The following is a 21809-nucleotide window of genomic DNA, read 5'->3' as shown; positions in this document are numbered from 1 at the left end:
GATGGCCACCTCTTCTTTGTGGGAAGGGACGGCTTACAAGCTCAATAGGAAGGTGTGCCAAGTTGATGCTGTACTCTTCATTGCTGTCACTGGAAGGCTGGAGTGACAGATTTCCAGTGGCAGCATCATTCATTTAGTTTTCCACAGCTGTCAGCCACCTTCTGTTGCCTGCCCCCTCCAAGATCACATTGAATCCTCTGGAGCAGAACGACTTAACAAACTTTTTCTCTAGCAAGATTGATCTGTGCTATCCTTTTCATGATCCTGATTCTTGTGTATTTGTGCCCAAGTGCAGATGCCTTCTCTATGCAAGTACATTTGACAGTAAAGTGGAATCTGTAATTGTGAGAATGAGTCACAGTGTTCTTCATCTTCTCATTCTTCCTCTGTTTCCAAAAGACTTTCAATGGGTGTGTATATGAAATGAAAAGGGATGATGGTTGGGTTGTGCTGACAGGAAAGGAGCAAGTAATAAGGATATCTTACAGCCTGTGCAACTTGCTAGCTGGAGTAGACTATATTCTGAGGAAGAAGTGGGATGAGAGAAAAAAGGATTATGTATGATGATATTCTTCTCATCAATTGTTTCAAGACCATCAGTGGCTGCAAACTCAGTGATACCCCTTCCCACAATGACTTTCAGCACTGGTCCCTCCACAGCAATCAAAACATGCTTGTGTTCCTCCAATTCATGCTGCTGCCAACTTCTGAGACAAACTCCGGCAAAAAAAGAGACCAGTGTCAATTAATGCCATGTAATACATTTCAATGACACGGCTGTCACTAATGAATCGGTATCGGTGATTGAGAGTTGTGGGTTTTAGAATGTGAACTTGAAGTAAACCATAAAATATTGGGGCTGTGTTTTGATTAATAGTGGATGGTGGGAATGTGGTGAATTGAGCAGTGGATGAGGTAGTTCTGCAGTGTGAAGGATATGTTGTTTGAAGGTTAACACATCTATCTTGCGAGCTGTTTAAATTTCATTAGCATGTGGTCTTGAAATTTAAACATGTGTGGGAAGGGATGGTTTACAAGCTTAATAGGAAGGTGGGCCAAGTTGATGCGATACTCTTCCATGCTCCTTGCTGCCACTGGAAAGTTGGAGTGCCAGCTTTCCAGTGACAGCAGCATTCATTTGGTTTTCCATAGCCCTCAGCCACCTTCTGTTACCTGCTTAAATTTGTTTAAATTTAACTGAGATGTTTAAATTTCATTCCTGCACTGTATCCACATTCTTAGAGCATCGTCTCTGCATTGATTTCTGCCACCATTTTTTCCAGCTATCACTTCAGCGTGTGTTTGGAGGTTCTCCTGCCTTCCCTGTGGAAAGTCCTTTTCACCTCTCCCACGAAGCTGCCAAAACATTTTCAAGAAACATTTGCTACTCATTTTATACTTTCAGCTATTAAAGTATGGTGGCGCAGATGCAGTTTCCAATAAGCTCCCTGCTATCTCCTGCATCCACAATACACCTCTCCATTACCAGGTTTAAGCTACCTTCAAACATCGCTTGTCACTGGCGACACCAGATTTTTGCTGATGCATGCAGCCACTGCAAACTGCTGGTGGCAATGGTTGAAAACAAAATTCATTGAAAAGGAGTATTCATCACAAATTCACAATGCTGCCCACATTGCAAATTCTATGTAAGTATTACATACCAAAATCCTGTAATGATTTGAAGTTATGTCCGATGTTTTCACTTAAAATTTTATTTCCCAATATAAAAGAAATGGATTCACATTTTATAACCAATCCAATGTACTCCACTTGCAAACAACTGTACCAATATTTTTAGCTTAGTAGTCTAACTTTGACGTTACACCATGAGGGAAAACATCATCAGCAGATTTGCAGTTTAACCAGGGAAATTCCCTTCTTGAGGAAATCTGTGCTATAACGAATTACTCTGTTTTAACATGGCTCAGTATATTACTGGCACATTCCTCCTTACCATCGAAAGTATCTACATGAGGCACTGCCTCAAGAAGGCAACGTCTATCATCAAGGATCACCACCTACTGGGCCATGCCATCTTCTCACAGTTTCCATTGGGTAGGAGGAACAGAAGGCTGAAGTCTATCACCACCAAGTTTAGGAACAGCTACTTCCCTTCAACCATTTCAGTTCTTGAACCAACCAGCACAATGCTAATCACTACCTCAATATAGCAACACCATGACCACTTTGACCATTTTGCACTAGAAGTAACTTTTTTTGTTCTAATTATGTTCTTTCTTGTATAATTTTGTATAATTTATGTTTAATTCATATTTTTCTTGTGAATGTTGTGTAATCGATGCTATGTGCCTGTGATGTTGCTGCAACTAAGTTTTTCATTGCACTTGTACATACACGTACATATGACAACAAACTCGACTTTTGACTTTGACATGGCTGGAGTTGAATAGATTAATATCAAATATCCAAAACTTACATAGCAAGGGATATTTCCAAATAGCTTATAACTGAAGGTCCGAATTCCATATATCAATGTCAGCTTTAATCCAAATTTAGGATTCCAATTGCAGCCAAAATGCTTGGGCAGATGCATTAGCATAATAATCTAGTCAAATATTTGTTAACTGTAATTGATTTTCCTTGAAAGCTAGAAGTCAAAAGACATTTTTTTTTCATTTATTTATCTACATCTAATTTTAGTGGGTGTTTCTGCCCAGACCAAACATCCTCAAATTCACCAATCTTGGTTTTCATAGCTGTAAGTGAACTTGTAAGTGAATATGAAAATAGGGACTTAGCAGAACAATCTGTGTCTCTGTCCTTGACATGACTGATGGATTATGGGTTCACCTCTGGTAATAAATAACGTCAAAAAAGGATTATTTCTAAATAGTAATCAAAGTCAAATTGGAAAAATTGTAAGTTTATAATCCAAACAACTGGAGACTGAAGCCCAATGAATATTAAACAATAATTGAAACAAGTTGAAGTGGAAAATCTGCAACTTTCTATTGAATTTTTAACATAAATACACAAGTTTAGGAAAGTCAGAAAACAGATTAAGTATTGCACGTGCCGGTAGGTGAACTGATAGTATCGTGTGACCTTTATTCATGGACAGGAGGAGTCATTGTTATCTTAAGTATTATTTCTTGAGTTACAGAGGGTGTGACAGTAGAAAGCAGTTTTATAGTTTCAACGGCTGAGTGAGAATATATTGTTCACCTATTTCATGTCACTGACAATACCTCAAATGCAATTCAGTAATCAGAAAGCATTTTTGGATATCCAGTGGCTGTGAAAGGTACTTTATAGAGCCAGGTTCATGATTTGGGCAACAGAAAAAGGTTTTCCTCACATTATTTTGTCAGCCTACTTCATCGTGTGGGGAGATTTGTATTATTATTGAAGGTGACTGAGGGGCAAGATAATTGCCATCCCCACTTCTGCAACCTAGAAGCTCCCAATATTTGACATAATTATTGGTCTTCCCATTCGTATTGGTGCCAGATGAACAGGAGAACAGACGATCAATTCTGGTATTATGATGCTGATCCACATTTTGTTTATTCTTTTTGGCCCCACATGATATTAAGATATTTAAAATCTAAAAGTTTGTGTTTTTGCTCCAGGTGCCACCGTCTGCATGTCTCTTATGTCTCCTATTTAAAATCTGGCCTCATTAAGAACAAAACCTTTAGTTCCATTGAGGGCTAAGTTTATCTGTTTGCCATTATCTTCAGAAGAATTTTTAATTTGAAAGATAAACATACTTCACCCAAAAATTTGCAAAAAAACACTTTATTTATTCATAAGAAGTTTTATAGTTGCACTACTCTCATGGTAGAATGTGTTTTATTTGTGCATAGATGGCATCTGATCATAAAATTCAGGCAGTTTAATGTGCAAAAAACTAGCTGAAAAATTTTGTAACGTAGCTAGTTTGATCAATAGTAAAATGTGTGTTATGTACAACTGTGTATCCCAATTTGCAAACAATGAAGATTTAATAAAATACAAGATAGGGGGCTTCCCTGAGGTAAAGAAATTAAAATTCCTGAAAAAAAAATCATCCCCAATCAGTAGCACTCCATGTTCTGCAGTAGCTCCACTTCTAAAATTCCAAAGACTACTCCAAATGAATGAAATTTTGGAAATGGCGAACATTTGTGCCTCTACTACCATATCTTCTTAGGCAGTCCCTTGGGGTTGAGGATGACCTGCTTCCACTACATTTCTTTTGGTTCTGAGGGAGCTGATGAACCCCAGTGGGATCATATATATTGTCCATTCCTTATTGCCCTTGAATTAAAAGCCAACCATGTGGTTGCTTCTAGAGTCCCAGACCAGATAATGACAGCCAATTTCCTTCCCTGGAGAACATTAGTAAACTAGGTGGGTTGTTAACATTACTGAGATTAACTTTCAGATATTGCAATCTGTCAGTAATAGTCATAGGTAAAGGAGCTAGTGCTTGTTGAAGCAGGTGGGTGGGTAGTTTGAATTGTAGTGGGCTCCTTGCTCCTTGTGCTCTGTGCATGGCCTCAACGTGCATCTGTTGTGGAGACTCCAGACTTTCACTGTCTTCTCAGTTTCAGCAGTTGTGACCCAGGTATCCCCATGAGTTGGTGAGGATGTTACATTCTTTTTAAGGACTCTTTGAGAATGTCCTTGAAATTTTCTTCATGGTACTCGTGGTAATTTCTTTCCCTGATGGAGCTTAGAGTGGTGTGCTTATTTTAGGAGTTTAGTATCAGCCACTTGAATGATGAGGCCTACATATCAGAGCTTGTTGAGAGAACCCAGAGCCTCAATGCTAGTCATGTTGAGCTGGGTAATGACGTTGACATTTGTTTTTTTTTAATCATGCCAATCAATTAGTAGGATTTTGCGGTGACAGTGTTCTTGGTACTTCTGCAGTGTTTTGGGGTGTCTGATGCTGGTTGTCCAGGCCCCTGAAGCAGACAGAAAGGCAGAGATCATTTTTGCTTGGTGGACCATGAACTTGGTGCTGGGTTTCCTTTCATCATGAGGAGGGCCTTGATTTTCAGAAGTCAGCGTTATGTGGTGGTGGTAGGTTGGTAGAGGACTTTTACATTTTGTATGTTTAGTGTGAGATCTATCTTTTCATATGCTTCAGTGAAATAGTTAAAATTGACTTGAAATTTGGTCTTTGAATGTACACATAAGCAAGTGTCATCTCTGTAGAGTGATATTTAGGATTGCAATCAAAATGCAGATATCTTTTGGCACAGGATACTGAGCCTATGCATCTGACTCAGATATGAGAGTGCTACAGCTGTGCTGTAGCTGCCACTTAATGTCTCGGGCATTCACTACACAGCTGAACCATGAGGGAGAAATTCACAGATCCATTCCTCAGGTTCTGTTGAGTTAACTGATGTTAAACACAAATATTGCAAGATTGCCTCAAGTTGATTGCAGTGACTCTGGACCAGCAAGGGGAAATCAAGCCAACATTTAGAACCAAATCTAATTCACTCTGGTGACTTCTATCATTTAACATCCTGCTGACATCCATAGCCTAGTCTGATAGAACTAGTAGCTAGTTGGAGGGTGGCTAACATCAGCAGATCTAAAACCCAACAAGGTGTCAACACCTTCAGGAGCAAAGAGGGAAAAACAATAGATGAAAATTATTCCTGAGTGTAAATTACCTGTCTTTTCATTTATTAAAAATTGACACACACAACACATCCATTTCACTTCAGCTTATAGAACTTATCTGGGCTGACAGGATGGAAGACTCATCTTGCTGATGACTTTGAGTTTGCTAAGTAAATTGAATAAGCAAGTGAGCACCTTTCTGATGTGCTTGGGTCCAGAGAACATATCTACAAAAATTAGCACTTAAGTTGATTGAGTGCCTCATAGGGAGCTTGAAAGCAGTTAATTCAGGAACAAAGGAATCCATACTTATTATAATTCAGACATTTCAAATGCAAAAACTAACCTACATTACTTGAACTGAAAATGCTGAAAACATACAATTCCTGAAAAATGAAAGGACCAGTTAATATTTCAGTTATTCAGAGGATGGGAATAATATCAAATTCAAAGAATGGGGAAAGTGAATAAGAAATCAGGTAAAGCCACCTGGGTGATGGAGAGCCTCAGCAAGTTATGAAAGGGTGGAGGCATTTGCCATTGTTTATTTGTTCTTGAGATGAACTACCACTTCCATCACTTAATGCCCTTCAGAAGGTGATTGTGAGTCAAATATTTAAACATTGCTGTGGGTGACAGTGATCCCATTGTGTTATTAAGTGGAAAGTTCGAGAATTCTGATCCAAAGCCTATTAAGTGATGGTGATATGTTTTCAAACCATGATACTGGACAATTTGGAGGGGAAGTTCTGCTAAAGCACCAGCTAACTTTGCAGTAAAGTTTATAGGCTTGGAAACCCAGTAAGCTGTTGCTGTGCATTTTGTGGGTGGTGCACATTTTAGCCACAAAGTGCCAGAGGAGGAAGTGAATGTTTAAGATGGAGTGTCACACAGGAAATCTGTTAAGCTTAGATGGTGTCGAGCTTCTTGGGTGTTGGAACATTCCATCACACCTCTGACATGTCTTATATATGGCAGAAAGGAATTGAGGAGTCTGGAGATGAGCCAGAATATTCAGCCTTGGAACTACAGTTGCAATGGCAAGTCAAATTAATTTGCAAGTTAATGGTGAGCCCCAGGATGCTGTTAATCAGGAATTCACCAAAAGCATTGCCTTTGAACATTGAAGAGAGATTGTAGGATGCTCTCTTGATGACTGTGGCCATAGCTTGGCACAAATGTTACTTAAACCTGAAAGATGGAAAATAAAAACAAAATCCTTGTTTGCCACCCCCATTTTTTCCCAGTTGGATTTGATGCTTGATACACCTCATGCTCCAAAGAGAATTGTCAACATTTATAAAGTTATGAAGAATTTCTATGCTCATTTTATATGACAGAAAAAGGTTGTTTCACCAACGAAGCCTCAGCTAATTAGGGTTTTACAATGGCAGTAATTAAATTGCCTCATTTTCCTGTCTGCTTTTCCTATGAGAAATATATTACCATGACAAAATCAGTAATTAGAGAATGAACCAGCAAAAATACCATTCTGTTCAGAATACTGGTATAGATTGGGATCCTGCCTCAGGATCTTCATTTACTTTGTGGCCTGTCCTGAGCTGGGGTTTGCTGGTTATTTTTCTCCTTTGCCGGGCAATGTTATCAACGTACAAGTTCTATCAGCTCCCATGGCTGGCTTAGAACAATGTGAATACTGGGTCTACAGTGTTTATTTCTATACTTATATGGGCAGATTCCTCAGCTCCATAACAAATGTGACAATTTCTTCTTCATAGATTGTTTAGTCAAGCAGTAAATAGCAAAATGTTTCAGTGTTAATTGTTGGCCATAATCACCTTCTTTGTTTTCTTCATATTATTGATCTTCATCTTTTTTTTAGATGGTCAGGGTATAAGCAAGGGTAGCGTGAAGGATCTATCTTGAGCAACTTTTAATTAGCTGTCTTATTTTTATCCTTTGTGCACAAACATAAATGATCCCATTTTAAGAGATTGGCAAATACATCCTATCACCACACCCCTAGTTATCTCAGCCTATTGATGAACCAATACCAACATATGAATTGGGAATAGGAGGAGGTCACTTGGTGATTGAAACCTGGTATGCAGTTTATTAAAGTCATGGATGATATGACTGCATCTTGATGCTGCCTTTGTCCATAAGTGGACCAAGGAGTTGAATTCCAGAGCTGATGTGCAAGTGACAGCTCTTGATATCAAGGCAGCACTTGAGTTAGTGTGGCATTGTGGTGCTCTGGCAAAACTGAAGTCAGTGGGCATCCAGGGGAAAATATTCAAGTGGTTGGTGGCATTGGTCAAAATTGGTGCCCCAGTAGAGCTCTTGCCTCACAGCTCCAGTGACCCAGGGTTAAACCTGACTCCTTGTGCTGTCTGTGTGGAGTTTGCATATTCTTCCTGTGACAGCATGTGTTTCCTCCAGGTACTCTGGTTTCCTCCCACATCCCAAAGATGTGTGTGTTGGCAGGTTAATTGACCACTGCAAATTGCCCCTAGTGTGCAGATGGTGGTGGGATCTGGAGGATTTGAGAAGAATGTGGGGAGCATAAAATAGGACTAGTGAGAGATTAGTGTAAATGGATGCTTGATGGTTAGTGCAGACTCAATGGACCAAAGAGCCTATTTTTGTGCTGCATCACTCTATCACTATATTGCTTATGGTGGAGGATTGTGGACATCACCATTCCCCAAGGACCAGAGGTAGGGCCACTGTTTTATACAAATTAATTAAACATTGGAATACAGAATAAAGTTTCAAAATTTTTTGAAGATATCAAAGTTGAAGTTGTAGCAAATTGTGAAGATGAGACTATTTGACAAATCATCAATCTATGAAGAAGAAATTGGCATATCTGTTATGGGTCTTAAGACTGTTTTGTATTATTTTGCTTTGATAATTGCAGTAACTGTTATTTCTTTGAGAATGAATAAAACCTTTTTTTTTGATTCTTTGGGTAACTGATGGTGATTGGAAAAAACCTTAAAAGTGTTCATCTTTCATACTTCATACTGATATACTGAAACATGGATTAATGGGATACAACTATAGATCAGCAACTGTTGACCAATATCTTCCCATAGGGAGAACCTGGCTCTAATCATGTGATTGAGGATGGTTGCCAAGCGGAGCTGAGGAATATGCCTATGTAAGTGTAGAAATAACCACTGTCAGCCTAATATTCATATCATACTAAGCCTGCATGGACATGCATTGGATGACAGCATAGACAGATTAATGGCAACAGATTTTAATACAAGAAAATGTGTGGTTGTAGACTTTGACAGAAGGGATGGGGGAGGAAAATAATCCGAATGACACATTTCTGAAGTAAAAGGAATAGAGGTTCTGGGGATTCCGCCACATAGATTTTTGAAGGTTGTAGGAGATATCAAAACAGTGGTTAGCCAGACAAATGGAATATTGGGCTTCATAAGCAGGGATGTTGAGAACAAAAACAGAAGTTACAAACTTTTGTAAAGATTTTCAGGCCAAAGCATAATATTGTTAAAGCGTTCATAATTAATCACAGTTACCAGTTACATTATTCCCGAAACAGATTAAAGTTGGAGGAATAAAAAACAGATAGATTCAAATTTCTCAAAGAAATGGATCACATTGTACTCATCCCAATCGAAGTAGGATAATTTTAAAAAATCCACTATTCCAAAGCAGAACTATTCAGGGAATTAGTTGTGTCTTATATTTATTTACAGGGTAGAAAATTATATAGAGGTCAAAATGTCATAATTGTTACCATGATACAGTATCATATTGACTGAGATCTTCTGCTGAATGGTGAGGTTGCAGATGACCTGTCTAGCTACTAATGACCACAGACCATTGGCACTAGGCTAGAGAGTCCCTGATCTTTTCCAATGTAAGTGGGAAGCTCCACTTTTAGAATTGCCTCAAAAGAAGATGAGGCTTATTGTCAGATATTGAAAACATCCAAAAGCACTTAAAAATTAAACATATTAATAAAATCTTATTAAATTACTTAAGATATTAGTAGTACACTGGAAAACACTTAAATAAGTAAAAAAAATACATAGATAAATATTTTTATACCTTTCTCTCTTGCATCCAATATTCTCCATTCAAATATTTGACCTCACTATACTCGTTTCAGCTTTTACCTGTTTCAGGTTCAACATGCTGATTTCCCAGTATTTGTGCTTGGGAATCTCCATGTTTTCACCTTCCTGTTGGTGGAGGCCAGCAACAAAGAGCAATTGGGAAATTCCTAGCAGTCAGCTGTGCAGAGGATTGTGACTTCTGCCTTAATGCAGGAGTTCTGATCTTCTCTTGGCATTTCAGGGGAATTATCTGTACTTAAAGCTACCGATACTAAGCAAAGCTAGACTTTGAAAGTTATTTGGAGACTGAAAATGCTGGAAGCTGGAGCAACATACAAAAAGTTGGAGGAGTTCAATGTGTCAGGCAGCACCAATGGAGGGAAATAAACTGTCAATGTTTTGGGTTGATATCCTTCATCTGGACTTGTTATTTGTCTATTCTTCTTCACCATTATACAAAGTATAAGTCTGTTTATGGAATAAATTTTGTTTATGGAGCCACAGGAACTAGAATATAGATGATGGTGTTCAGATTATGTATTTTTGAAGTTTCCAATTTTCATACTTAAAGCCTGAAGAGCCAAATGTTTGAGTCTCAGACTGCAGAGAGGTTCCCATTGTTTTAATGTATAATTGCATCTCCCAATACAACTTGTCACAGTTTACTGTAAAATTAGAATTATGGAAAAATAGGAACTATACTTAATATTTTGAGTGTTTGAAAATACAGCATACTTGCTGAGACTGTCTTCATATTATGTGGTGGAGGATTTCTGCTAAGTTTGTCTGAATTGTCCAAGCCAGTACAAAACATTGTGAAATTTCAGTGTGAGTTACATTCAGTATGAAACATGAATCCCTGATTTTTTGGGGGGCTAATTTAATTAAAACATCATGCTGGAAGCAAAACACCAATTAATCAAATCAATTACTGCTATCAGGGACTCTAAAATAAAGCACTTTTTAAACTGCAGGGATATGTAGAGGTAATTATAGTAAATCAACCATAATACATCAATGAAACTAGTAAGATAAGATATCTTTATATTAAAAAATGCTTACTTTGTTATAAAGCCATGTTCAATTTAATCAAACTGCACCAGAATATTACTCCTAAATATATCCATGAATAAGTAATTGTTGTGTGTGATTGCTTTGGTTGTTGGAGAATTTTGCATTTATAAAAATACAAATTATGCAGAAAATTGAAATTTTCATTTTGGGAAACTAGCATGGATTTCCAATCATACCATAAGAGGAAAAGCTAAATTATTGCCGGGTTAATGATATCAAGAAGGAACAAATTGAAATTTACTTGTACACATGGTCAAGATTTGAAACCAATGGAAGGGTTATATTGTATTTTCAGAGCTAACTGTCACTTAAACTGTTTCCCTCAGCTGGGATGAGTTTTGTGATATTTGAATTAGATTGAGTGCAATATAAATACAAAGTATTTTTTTTCTCAAATGAAAATGGATGTTGACATTGTTTGATGTGCTGGTTTCTGGTGCGGTCTGATGTAAAATGATCAGTATTGTGCGGAAGCTTGTGTCTTGTTCTGTCCTGTATTATGTCTGAAAGACAGAACACCCTTTCTGAACACCTTCCTGATAATTCAAAAGCCGAGTACTGTGGATGCTGAAAATCTAAATTTAAAGTGAAAAAGCTGGAAATGCTCAGCAGATCTTGCAGCATCTGTGGAGGGTATTGTGAAAGGTCATCAACGTGAAATGTTAAATCTGTTCCTCTCTGAGTATTTCTAACTTCTTTGTAATCATGGTTAGATTAACAGTTCATTAGCCTGATTCTAAGGGGCGATTTTACACTTTGGTAGAAGGTCGGAAAGATTTACTTGTGACCTTTTTTGGGAACTGCAAGGGGAGGCTTACTACGTTTTAATGTCCAGACTTCACTAGCACTTGTTTAACCAATTTACTGTCCAAAATATATATATTCAGCTAGATAGCATGCACTTTTGGAATATGGAGTGACATAGTTAGCCCTCTACTTTTAGGCCTTAATCCAATGACCCATTTTGGGATAATCATTAGGCACTCTGCCTCACAACTGTTGAAATCACTTTGCTTTAAGTGCAGTAAACCATTTACCCACAACCAGCCTGCACATCTGCAACAGGACACAGATAATCCTATAGAGGCATCAAAGGGGTCTTTGCATTTAACAACATCTGCATTCCCACCAGAAATACAATCCTGAATCTGCTGGTTGACAAATAAATACAAAATTATTCAAACTTTAATAAGGATTAGTTTTAGAGGGTTGTTGCCACCAAGGTCAATGAGAAGTTGCATTTTTATTTTTGGTACTCGGATGGCAGCACTGAAAAATCAGTAGGAGTACTGAAAGATCAAAACATCTGTATGAGCATGGCTAAGAAGCTTCCACATGGTAGTGTAGCGGTTAGCATAACGCAATTACAGCGCTAGAGACCCGGTTCAATTCCAGCCACTGTCTGTAAGGAGTTTGTACATTCTCCGTGTGTCTGTGTGGGTTTCCTCCAGGTGCTCTGGTTTCCTCCCACATCCCAAAGGCGTATGGGTAAGGAAGTGGTGGGCATGCTATGTTGGCGCCAGATGCATAGTAACACTTGCGGGTTGCCCCCAGAACACTCTGCGCAAAAGATGCATTTCACTGTGTGTTTCAATGTATATGTGACTAATAAAGATATCTTATCTTACCAAAGGGCAAATTAGATAAATAGTCAATTCACTTTCTTTTTGAGGGAATATTCTTCCTGTTAGACAGTTCCACAAGATCAGTGAATCTTGCTTCGGAGGTGGCTAATGAAACCAACGTGGGACCCATAGACTCTTCCACAGGTGTGGTAGGAAATATCTGATGGGCAGGAGGTGGATAGTCCGTGAGGTGGTGTATTCTTTCTGCATTATGCAGGGCTTTTGTGTGTTCTTGATGCATGGATAATTATAAACCAATTCCAATAATAAACCAATAATAAATAATAATGTTATAAGAAATAATAACCAATTTAAATTCTATTCCCTTGAGGTTATAGCACCATCTCCAAACATTCCTTCTCCACTTTGAGCTGTCATGGGCAGAAAAATCTAGGCATCAGTGGGGATATTGCATTTCTTCAACAAAGTTTGGAATATATCCTTGAATCCTTTCCTCAGTCTGCCTAGTATTCTCTTCCTGTGACAGAACTTAAAATAGAGCGTCTGCTTTGAGAACCTGGTGTTGGGCATAACATATCATGTGGCAGTGCAGCGTAGTCAACGGAGAGTGACTGAAGCCTCACTGGGTTGTTGGCCTGGGAGAAGATGCTGACTTGGTTCACTTCTCCTTCCAGTGAGTTTAAAAGGATTTTGTTGAGACAATGTTGGTGGTATTTTTCTACTGCCTTAAGATACATGCTATAGATAGTCCAGGTCACAAAAGCATGTAGGAGGGCACTGCTGCCTGGTAGACAATGAGTATTGTGCCGGTCTGAGGTTTTGATCTTCAAATACTCTTTCTCAATTGACTAAAAGCTGTGCTGGTGCATTGATAAAATTCACCATTGCCTTCATTCACGTCTGCCTTCACTGAGAAGTGGCTCCTGAAATGTGGGAAGTGGGACACATTTTCCAGAGTCTCACTGCAAACCTTTATTGTCTCAAAGCAATGTGGTATAACAGAGGCAGATTGTCGAAGACCTTGGGTTTGGCGATGTGCGTGCATGGCCCCCTCCCATGTGTAACAGTTGACAACACCTTGGAGCTTGCCTCTGAGCATGCACAGACACAAACATCATCTGCATACTGCAGCTCAGCTACTCAGGTTTGGGTCTACTGAGAGAAGTATATAACCAAGGCAACATAAACCTTTCATATATTTTTATAAAGGAACCAGGATACATTGTCAGTGTCTCATCAGAAGGACATACCCTTGACTGGAGCATTCCTTCCATAGTGCAAGAGTATCTGTTTTGATTATATACTTAAGTTCAACAGTATGCCTTCAATCCAAAATCATCTGTGATTCTGACAAGAATGACTAACTGAATTAAGGTAAAATGAAAAATAGAATTTAAAATGAGTTTTGCGTCACCAGAGGGCCATAATACAGTAAAACATTCTACTATTTTTAGCATTAAATATACGACAGCAAGCCATTGGCTAGTGCTATGACTACAGTATGGATAACAGGATAAAATATAATGTAGACAAAAAGTTTTTACAATTCCAGCACAAAACTAGAATACATTAATGTTCATGATTTTAAATCAGGAACTGAAGATTCTTGGAAATTTCTCAGGTTTTCAAGACTGTTCTCTCAGCAATCAATTTAATGATTAAATATAATGAATATGGATGTGAGGAAGGGTGAACAAGAAATTTATTCAATGTGGAAAATTTGAATAAGCTATGCTTAAAAATGTAGATGATAAGAAACATAGTTTAAGTAGAGATGGGAATGTATGAAAATGCTTTCAAATAAAAATATATGTGACAGTGTGCAATTTGCAAGATTGATATTCACTTAGCCAAGTCAGTTCAAATCATGACTGTTAGTTTATTTGGAATTGTTTATTATAATGAAAACCAGCAACAAAGCTAACAACTCATATTGCCAATAGATTCATAGACTGGAGTCTTGAATTATAAATCATGCTCTTGAGACACCTGTCTATAAACTGGGAGTTTAATCTTATTGAGGGCCAATATCTAGCTGTATAACAATAATAAAGAATGTTGCTCCTGCAGTACTTGTACTTCCCCAATGGGCCTGTGAATCACTTGCCTCCCCACTAATTTGTATAAGACCAGACTGTTGTTATAAGACTATCAATCGATTCCCTGGTATGATAAGATGGACCCTTGACCTCACAATCTACTACATCATGGCCTTACACCTTATTGTCAACCTACACTGCCCTTTCTCTGTAATGGTAACACTTTATTCTGCATTCTGTTATTGTTTTATTTTGTATTACTTCGAAGTGCTATTATAATGAACTGTATGAATTGTAATGAATCTGTATGCACAGTATGCAAGACAAGTTTTTCACTGTACTTTGGTACATGTGACAATAATAATAATGTGACAAATGCAATATCTTTCTAGGCTGGAAATAGCTGAGAACAGAACAACAATGGCAATAAGAACTTTTGATCAAAAAGGAGTCCTACATTGCAGCATCTCTATAGGTTTCATAGATTCAACCAAGTTCTCAGACATGATGAAGTAGCTCCTCAGCAGCTTTCCGAATGCAATTGGTGCTATTCTAAGATTTTCATAGTCTTTATCCCTGCTCTCATCATAAATCGGACATACACGCTGTCCACTTCAGCCTGTTGTTCTTTCCAAAACCACATGTTCCTGCTTATTTGTGGTGTACACTTCCCACAATAGAGAACTCTCTAGCATTGTTATTTGCACTTGAGGTTCAGATCTCTTGTGCATGCTAAAATCTGACAGATTGACAAACAGAGTTAGCTTTCTATTTCAGTAGGGTTTGATTTTGTACAGGGATTTAGAAAGAATAATGGAATAGCCATGGAACAGACAGAATGGAGAGCTGCGTACATTGTTATTATATATCAGCAATCACTGATTCTGTCCATTGCCTATTTCCACTTTTCCATTCTCAATGCATCCAAAGCAGGCCCAGTGATGTCACCAAAATTAACCCCAATGTGTCCTCTTGGAATTCTCACTTCCCCATTAATAAGCCAAATTAACATTTTAGGGGCCATGATGTCACAATGATTTTGAATTTGAAATCATCAAAACATACAACACAGAAGCAGGTTCTTTGGCCCATTGTGTCATTCTGACCATAAAAGAAACACCTCTCTATACTCATCCTATTTACCAGCAGTTAGTCAAGAGCCTCCTATGCCTTGGTTATTCAAATTGTTCATCCATATACTTAAATGCCATGAGGGTACTGCCTCCACCACCCCATTCAGTCACGTCAAGCTGATTATTACTAGATAATTGACATAGATTTCATCATCCAGGAATCATTGGTAGATTGCTACAGTGTAAGTGAAATTACGATAGAGATGCTGTGCATTGTCTAAAGTACTTTTCTTAATCCATTTGCCCAGAATTTGCAAGTCACTGATATAACAGATGTAGCAAGGCCTTTCACAGTGTCACGGCCTTCCCGACCTAAAGACAGCATGTTGCAATGTGAGAATACTTTAGTTTGTTCCAAGATATGGTTAAAAAAGAACATTGTCACACCAAAGACAATGTATTGAGGTCACTTAATGATACATTGTGGCTGGTAATCAAACCTAACAAAAAGCTAAAGACGCAGCATCAGGAACTGTTCCTTTGTTTTATTCCTCCAACAAAATTCCATTTCAGGGTACAATTTTCATCCACAAAAGTACTGTTTGTTCATCACTGGTAACCTGGAAGAATTTCTATTCCCAGGTTTTCAATGAACCATTGGAAATTGGTTTTGTTTGTTCCACAATCAATCTTGGGGTTTTATTTTTATACATACACTAAAAATTCCACTTTCAGTGCTTATCAGTTATTTTCATTTATTATACTGTTTAACTGTAAATAAATAAATATATTTTTTCAATCTCTGGACACTGTGCGTAACGTCTACCAGTTCAAAAAGTCTTTGGTAGCACTGAATGAGATTGTGATCAATCCAATAAATGAAGGATTGTATAGAAACCAAAACAATTGAGAGGTTACAGCCAATTGTTTACATCAAACATAAAAACAGGCCAATTTGGTAGGAAACAAAGAGGAGCTGGCATTAGGAGACTGGCACTCCTCAACAATTTGATGCTGTCAAGGAAGGAAGGGATCAGAAGGTAAACTTGGAAAGGTATAGAAAAGGGAAAAGAGTGAAATAGTTCTATATTGTAGTAAGTCCATTTCATCTCACTTCAAGGTCTTTCTGTTGTGTTTTGTCAGTTGTGTCTTAATGAGCAGCGGTCTTACTTTTCAGTTGGATTGTTGCGAGGTAATGACCAAACCATAGATATAGGGTGGAAAAACCCAGTCTTATTCAAAGGTGAAGTACTGGGAAAATATTGCAATATTCTAGAGTTGAAGTGACAGCGACTACCCTCAATCAAATGTGGCATTAACGAGTCCGATTACAATTGAACTCAGTGTCATCAAGGGGATAACATTCCAATGACTGGAATCATTGGGAACATACCCTATGCAAAGGAAGGTGATTATGATTCTCAGAGGTTAATTATCCCAATTTCAGGACATCACTGCAGAAGTTGCTCAGAACTGTGTCCTGAGTCCAACTATCTTCAGCTGCTTTCATTCCTTCCACCATAAGGTCAGAAGCAGGAATGTTTGCTGACGTTTGCCTCATTCTGCAGTCAATGAAGCAGCCCATGTCTGCTTGCAGAGAGACCAAGACAATATACAGGCATGAGGCTGATATGTGGCAAGTAGCATTTGCATGACAAAAATGCTACACAATTGTCAACTTCAACAGGAGAGAATCTAAACATGCTTTTTTTGAAATTCAATGGCGTTACCTTTGCCATTAGCATCCTGGGACATCCATTGACTTTCTTTGTATTTCATACTTTCTTCCTTTACATATTCAGAATGGTGGAAACCTTGAAATTTTTTAATGCCTTTCTTTCATTTCCTTTTTCATTTTCTTTCATTTGTTTGTTCAATTTTTCTTTGTGTTTATTCCAAGAAGCTCTGGTAATGTGGACTTTAAAACCACATATATGACACTTCTCCTTGCCTGAACCAAGTTTTAGATGTTTCCTTTCTCTCCACAGCAGTAACAACCATTGTTTACCATTTTATGATGATGTTTGGTTTGCTTCAGATATTTTGCATCTTGTCCACCTGTGCATGTTGTTACATGAAACAGCCAGTCTCACTTGCAGGGCTTGTATGTTTTTATTTGGTGAACCCTCTGCTTAGGTAATTTTTGTGTTCTAGAGGGCAGATTTATCTCTGACAAGGATTGCTAAAAAATTCAACTTCCAGAGTTTGTCAGTTATTTCATTTATTATACTAGAAATAATATAATTTATTTCAGTATGTGTACACTGTATATTGAATGAGATTATAATCAATCCAATAAATGAAAAATTGTATAGTTACCATTGATTCTTCCTACTAACTTATCTCAGCATCTGAAAGAGTGTATTGTCATAATTATAACCTTGTGGTAATTTCCAAACTTCAACTCTGTACTCATCCATGTTTTATTAGGCTTAGTTAACTATGAATCATTTTGCACGATCTTGCTTGGTTTTGGGATAAAATGATTCTTCAACAAATCTAAAAATTTCTTATTTTTTACTACTGAGTTTTTTCCAGCTTCAGCATTCCTCTCACTAAACCACATGTAGGATCTCCCACCACACTAACTAAGGGAGACCTTTGTTTATTTTCACCATTGATACCACTTGTGGAAATGTGGCTTTATCTTGCAATATCCCTTCCATGTTTTGGTTGAGAATCAAGTGCTTCAATTGAGTCTATTGTGGTCAATTTTCCATTCTTCATTACTTTTTTTTGGAAAAAAAGCAAATGGTTGTTAGACTTCCCCTTTTTTTAGGAGAGAAAAGAAACCCTTTACTTTTCATATCTGACTTTTCATACCTCGCCTCTGTTATATTTTAACTTACTAAGAAGATGGAGGCTTAGTTTCATCCTGAGGGAAGTTTATCTATTTTCTTGAAAGTTACTAAGTGCATATGCTGCAAGCACAGTCCTAGCAGAGATCAACTACAAGGCATCTGCCGAAGATCAAAATAGTGACACAAGATAAGCCTCGAAATCACTAATAGCCCTTGATGGCTTGGAGGAGGACAATTATCAACCTTATACTTCAGTTATGCATACTCCTACATACATTATGTATATTCACCAGAGAGATGGCAATTGTTCAAGAAGAATCTTAAAACCACCTTCTTAAGGAAAATTAATGATGTACGCAGATGGTTCCCTTGCCAGAGATGAACTCATCCTGGAAAATGAATGAATAAAAGCAAAATTGGATTTGTTGCCTTTTAGATGAAACATTGAACTGCTGATCCACTCACTTAGACAAAATGTATCCTAAAATGTTAATTTAAACACCAACTTCACTAAAACTGATGAACTCATTATATTGCCATGAGGAAGAGTGTTAGTTCAAATTACAACTGTGTTTCTATATTAAAAAAGACACTTCAAATGTCTTTCTTCAGCTCCAATTGTTTTGGGACAAGTCAGCACAATGTCATAAAAATGCCTTATGAGGAAATAATTAAATATTTATCGTATGCTCTGGAATAAATCTTCAATAAATGACGATGCAACATGTTAATAGTCAACGTGTGAACAATAATCACTCCAGGCAATTCATATGTAACTGAATAATCAAATGCATTTTCTTGTTGATAATCTGAACTGAATTAATTATTTTTTTTACTAAACAGCAAGTTGTAAGTCCAGGAGTGTATTGGCTTGATCAAGGCAACTGAATGGCATTTCCATCTGTTTAATTTATAGATCTGGTCATCTGAAACCTGCTGTACGACCAAAAGGCCAATTTTATTCTCAGTGAAGAAACAAAATAAGCAAGACTGGGTCATCCATATCCTAACAATCCTCCCATATAGCTACTGGGGACTTGGGAAGTTCATTTGGACGAAAGAACAGATCACAAATACTATTTTAACACAATCACAAAAGAGAAGGCTTGGAAACCACCAAGGCTCTTCTCTGGAATGCAGAACGTGAAGGTAAATGCACACATTTTCAAATGAAATGGATGTTTTCATATTATTTTCACATGACATAGTAGATGGTAATTTGGCCCATTGAATCTAACCTGGCTTGCAGAGCATTCCCATCTATCTCATTACCTATATGAGTCCTGAACTGATTAAGGTTAGAGTTCCTGGAGTATGGGACATAATACAAACTAAAGTTCAAAATTAGGCATATGAAAACTGCAGATGAATTAGAGGCATAGAGTCATAGAGTACTACAGCACAGAAACAGGCCCTTTGGCCCATCTTGTCCATGCCGGCCTGGTTTTTTGCCTAGTCCCATCTACCTGCACCTGGACCATAGCCTCTCTCATCCATACACTTATCCGAACTTCTCTTAAATGTTACAATTTGAACCCACATCCACCACTTCTGTTGGCAGCTCATTCCACAGTCACATCTCCCTCTGAGTGAAGTAGTTCCCCCTCAGATTCCCTTTAGATATTTCACCTTTCATCCTCAACCTGGGACATCTAGTTCTAAGTCTCACCCAACCTGAGGGGGAGAAAGATTGCATGTATTTACCCTACCATATCCCCTCATAATTTTTGTATACCTCCCATCATTCTCCTGTGCTGCAAGGAATGAAGTCCCTAACCTATTCAACTTTTCCCTATAATTCAAGTCCCTGGCAACTTCTGTGTAATTTTTTCTCTGCACTCTTTCAAGCTTATTTCATATCTTTCCTGTAGGTAGGTGACCAGAACTGCACATAATGCTCTAAATTTGGCCTCACCAATGTCTTACTACAACTTTGACAAAGCATCCAACTCCTGTACTCAGTGCCCTGATTTACGAAGGCCAATGTGCCAAAAGCTCTCTTTACAACCCTATCTACCTGTGATACCACTTCCAAGGAATTATGGATCTACATTCTCAGGTCTCTTGTTCTACTGCACACCTCAGTCCCCTACCATTCAATGTGTAAGTCTTACCCTGGTTTGTCCTCCAAAGTGCATCACCTCACACTTGTCTGCATTAAATTCCATCTGCCATTTTTCAGCCAGTTTTCCCAGCTGGCTAACCTTTGTTAGCCTTCTTCATTGTCCACTGACCTCGTCACGCCCTGGGGATTTATCCACTCTAATTTGCCTCAAGACAGCAAGCACCTCCTCTCCATAATCCGGATATGGTCCATGATCTCACCACTCTTTTCTTCCTCAGTTCTATAGACTCTGTGTCTGTCTCTCAAGTAAATACAGATGCAAGAAATCCATTTAAGATCTCCCCATCCCTTTCTGCTCCATGCATAGATGACCACGCTGATCTTCAAGAGGACCAATTTTGTCTCTTACTATCCTTTTCTCTTAATATATCTATAGAAATCCTTGGGATTTCTCTTTCACCTTGTCTGCCAGAGCAACCTCATGTCCTCTTTTATCCCTCCTAATTTCTCTCTTAAGTATTCTCTTGCATTTCTTATACTCTTCAAGTGCCTCATTGATCCTAACTGCCTATAACCTGATATGCGCCTATATTTCTTTTCCAGGGCCTCAATATCCCTCTAGAACCAAGGTTCCCTAAACTTGTTAACCTTGACTTTTATTCTAACAGGAACATACAGACTCTGTACTCTCAATATTTCACTCTTGAAGGCCTCCCACTTACCAAGCAAGACCGGAAAACGACCTATCCCAATCCACGCCTGCCAGATCCCTTCTGATGCCCTCAAAATTAACTTTCCTCCACTTTAGAATGGTAACCCTAGGTACAGTCCTATCCTTCTCCATAATTATCTTGAAATTAATGGAATTATGATCACTAGATCCAAAGTGTTCCCCTTCACTCACTTCTGCCACCTGCCCTGTCTCATTCCCTTGGAGGAGATCCAGTATGATACTATCTCTAGTTGGGACCTCTTCATATTGATTAAGGAAACTTTCCTGAACACATTTGACAAACTCTATCCCATCCAGTCCTTTTACAGTATGAGAGTCCCAGTCAGTATGTGGAAATTTAAAATCACTGACTATCACAACTTTATATTTGCTACAACTGTCTGCTGTCTATCTACAGATTTGCTCCTCTAAATCTCGCTGACTATTGGGAGATCTATAATGTAGTCCTATTAATGTGGTCATCTCTTTTTTATTCCTCAGTTCCACCCAAATTGCCTCAGTAGTTGAGCCCTCCAGTACATCATCTCTGAGCCTGCCGTGACATTTTTTCATGATGAGTAATGCCACCAATACGTCCTCATCTATCATGTCTAAAATAACAGAACCCCAGAACATTGATCTGCCAGCTCTGTCCCTCGTCCAACCAAGTCTCACTAATAGGATAAGATAAGATTTCTTTATTAGACACATGTACATCAAAACACACAGTGAAATGCACCTTTGCATAGAGTGTTCTGAGGGCAGCCTGCAAGTGTTGCCATGCTTCAGGCACCAACAGGGCATGCCCA

The 21809-nt window shown here is 38.2% G+C and overlaps 1 protein-coding gene across 2 annotated transcripts in view; it reads left to right on the top strand.

Moving 5' to 3' along the window:
* Positions 1-21809, top strand: part of arhgap15 (Rho GTPase activating protein 15) — a 593944-nt gene that overhangs the window by 32273 nt on the left and 539862 nt on the right. For both annotated transcript variants that reach the window (XM_052029237.1, XM_052029228.1), the window contains exon 2: positions 19140-19372. In XM_052029237.1, the coding sequence (XP_051885197.1) occupies positions 19358-19372 (15 nt within the window). In that variant the 5' untranslated portion in view covers positions 19140-19357. The remainder of the gene's footprint in view (positions 1-19139; positions 19373-21809) is intronic.

The sequence above is a fragment of the Pristis pectinata genome, chromosome 1 (assembly GCF_009764475.1).
Source record: "Pristis pectinata isolate sPriPec2 chromosome 1, sPriPec2.1.pri, whole genome shotgun sequence".
In the NCBI taxonomy this organism is placed as follows: Eukaryota; Metazoa; Chordata; class Chondrichthyes; order Rhinopristiformes; family Pristidae; genus Pristis; species Pristis pectinata.
The sequence above is the reverse complement of the archived record's forward strand: the minus strand, read 5'-3'. Positions and strand labels throughout refer to the sequence as shown.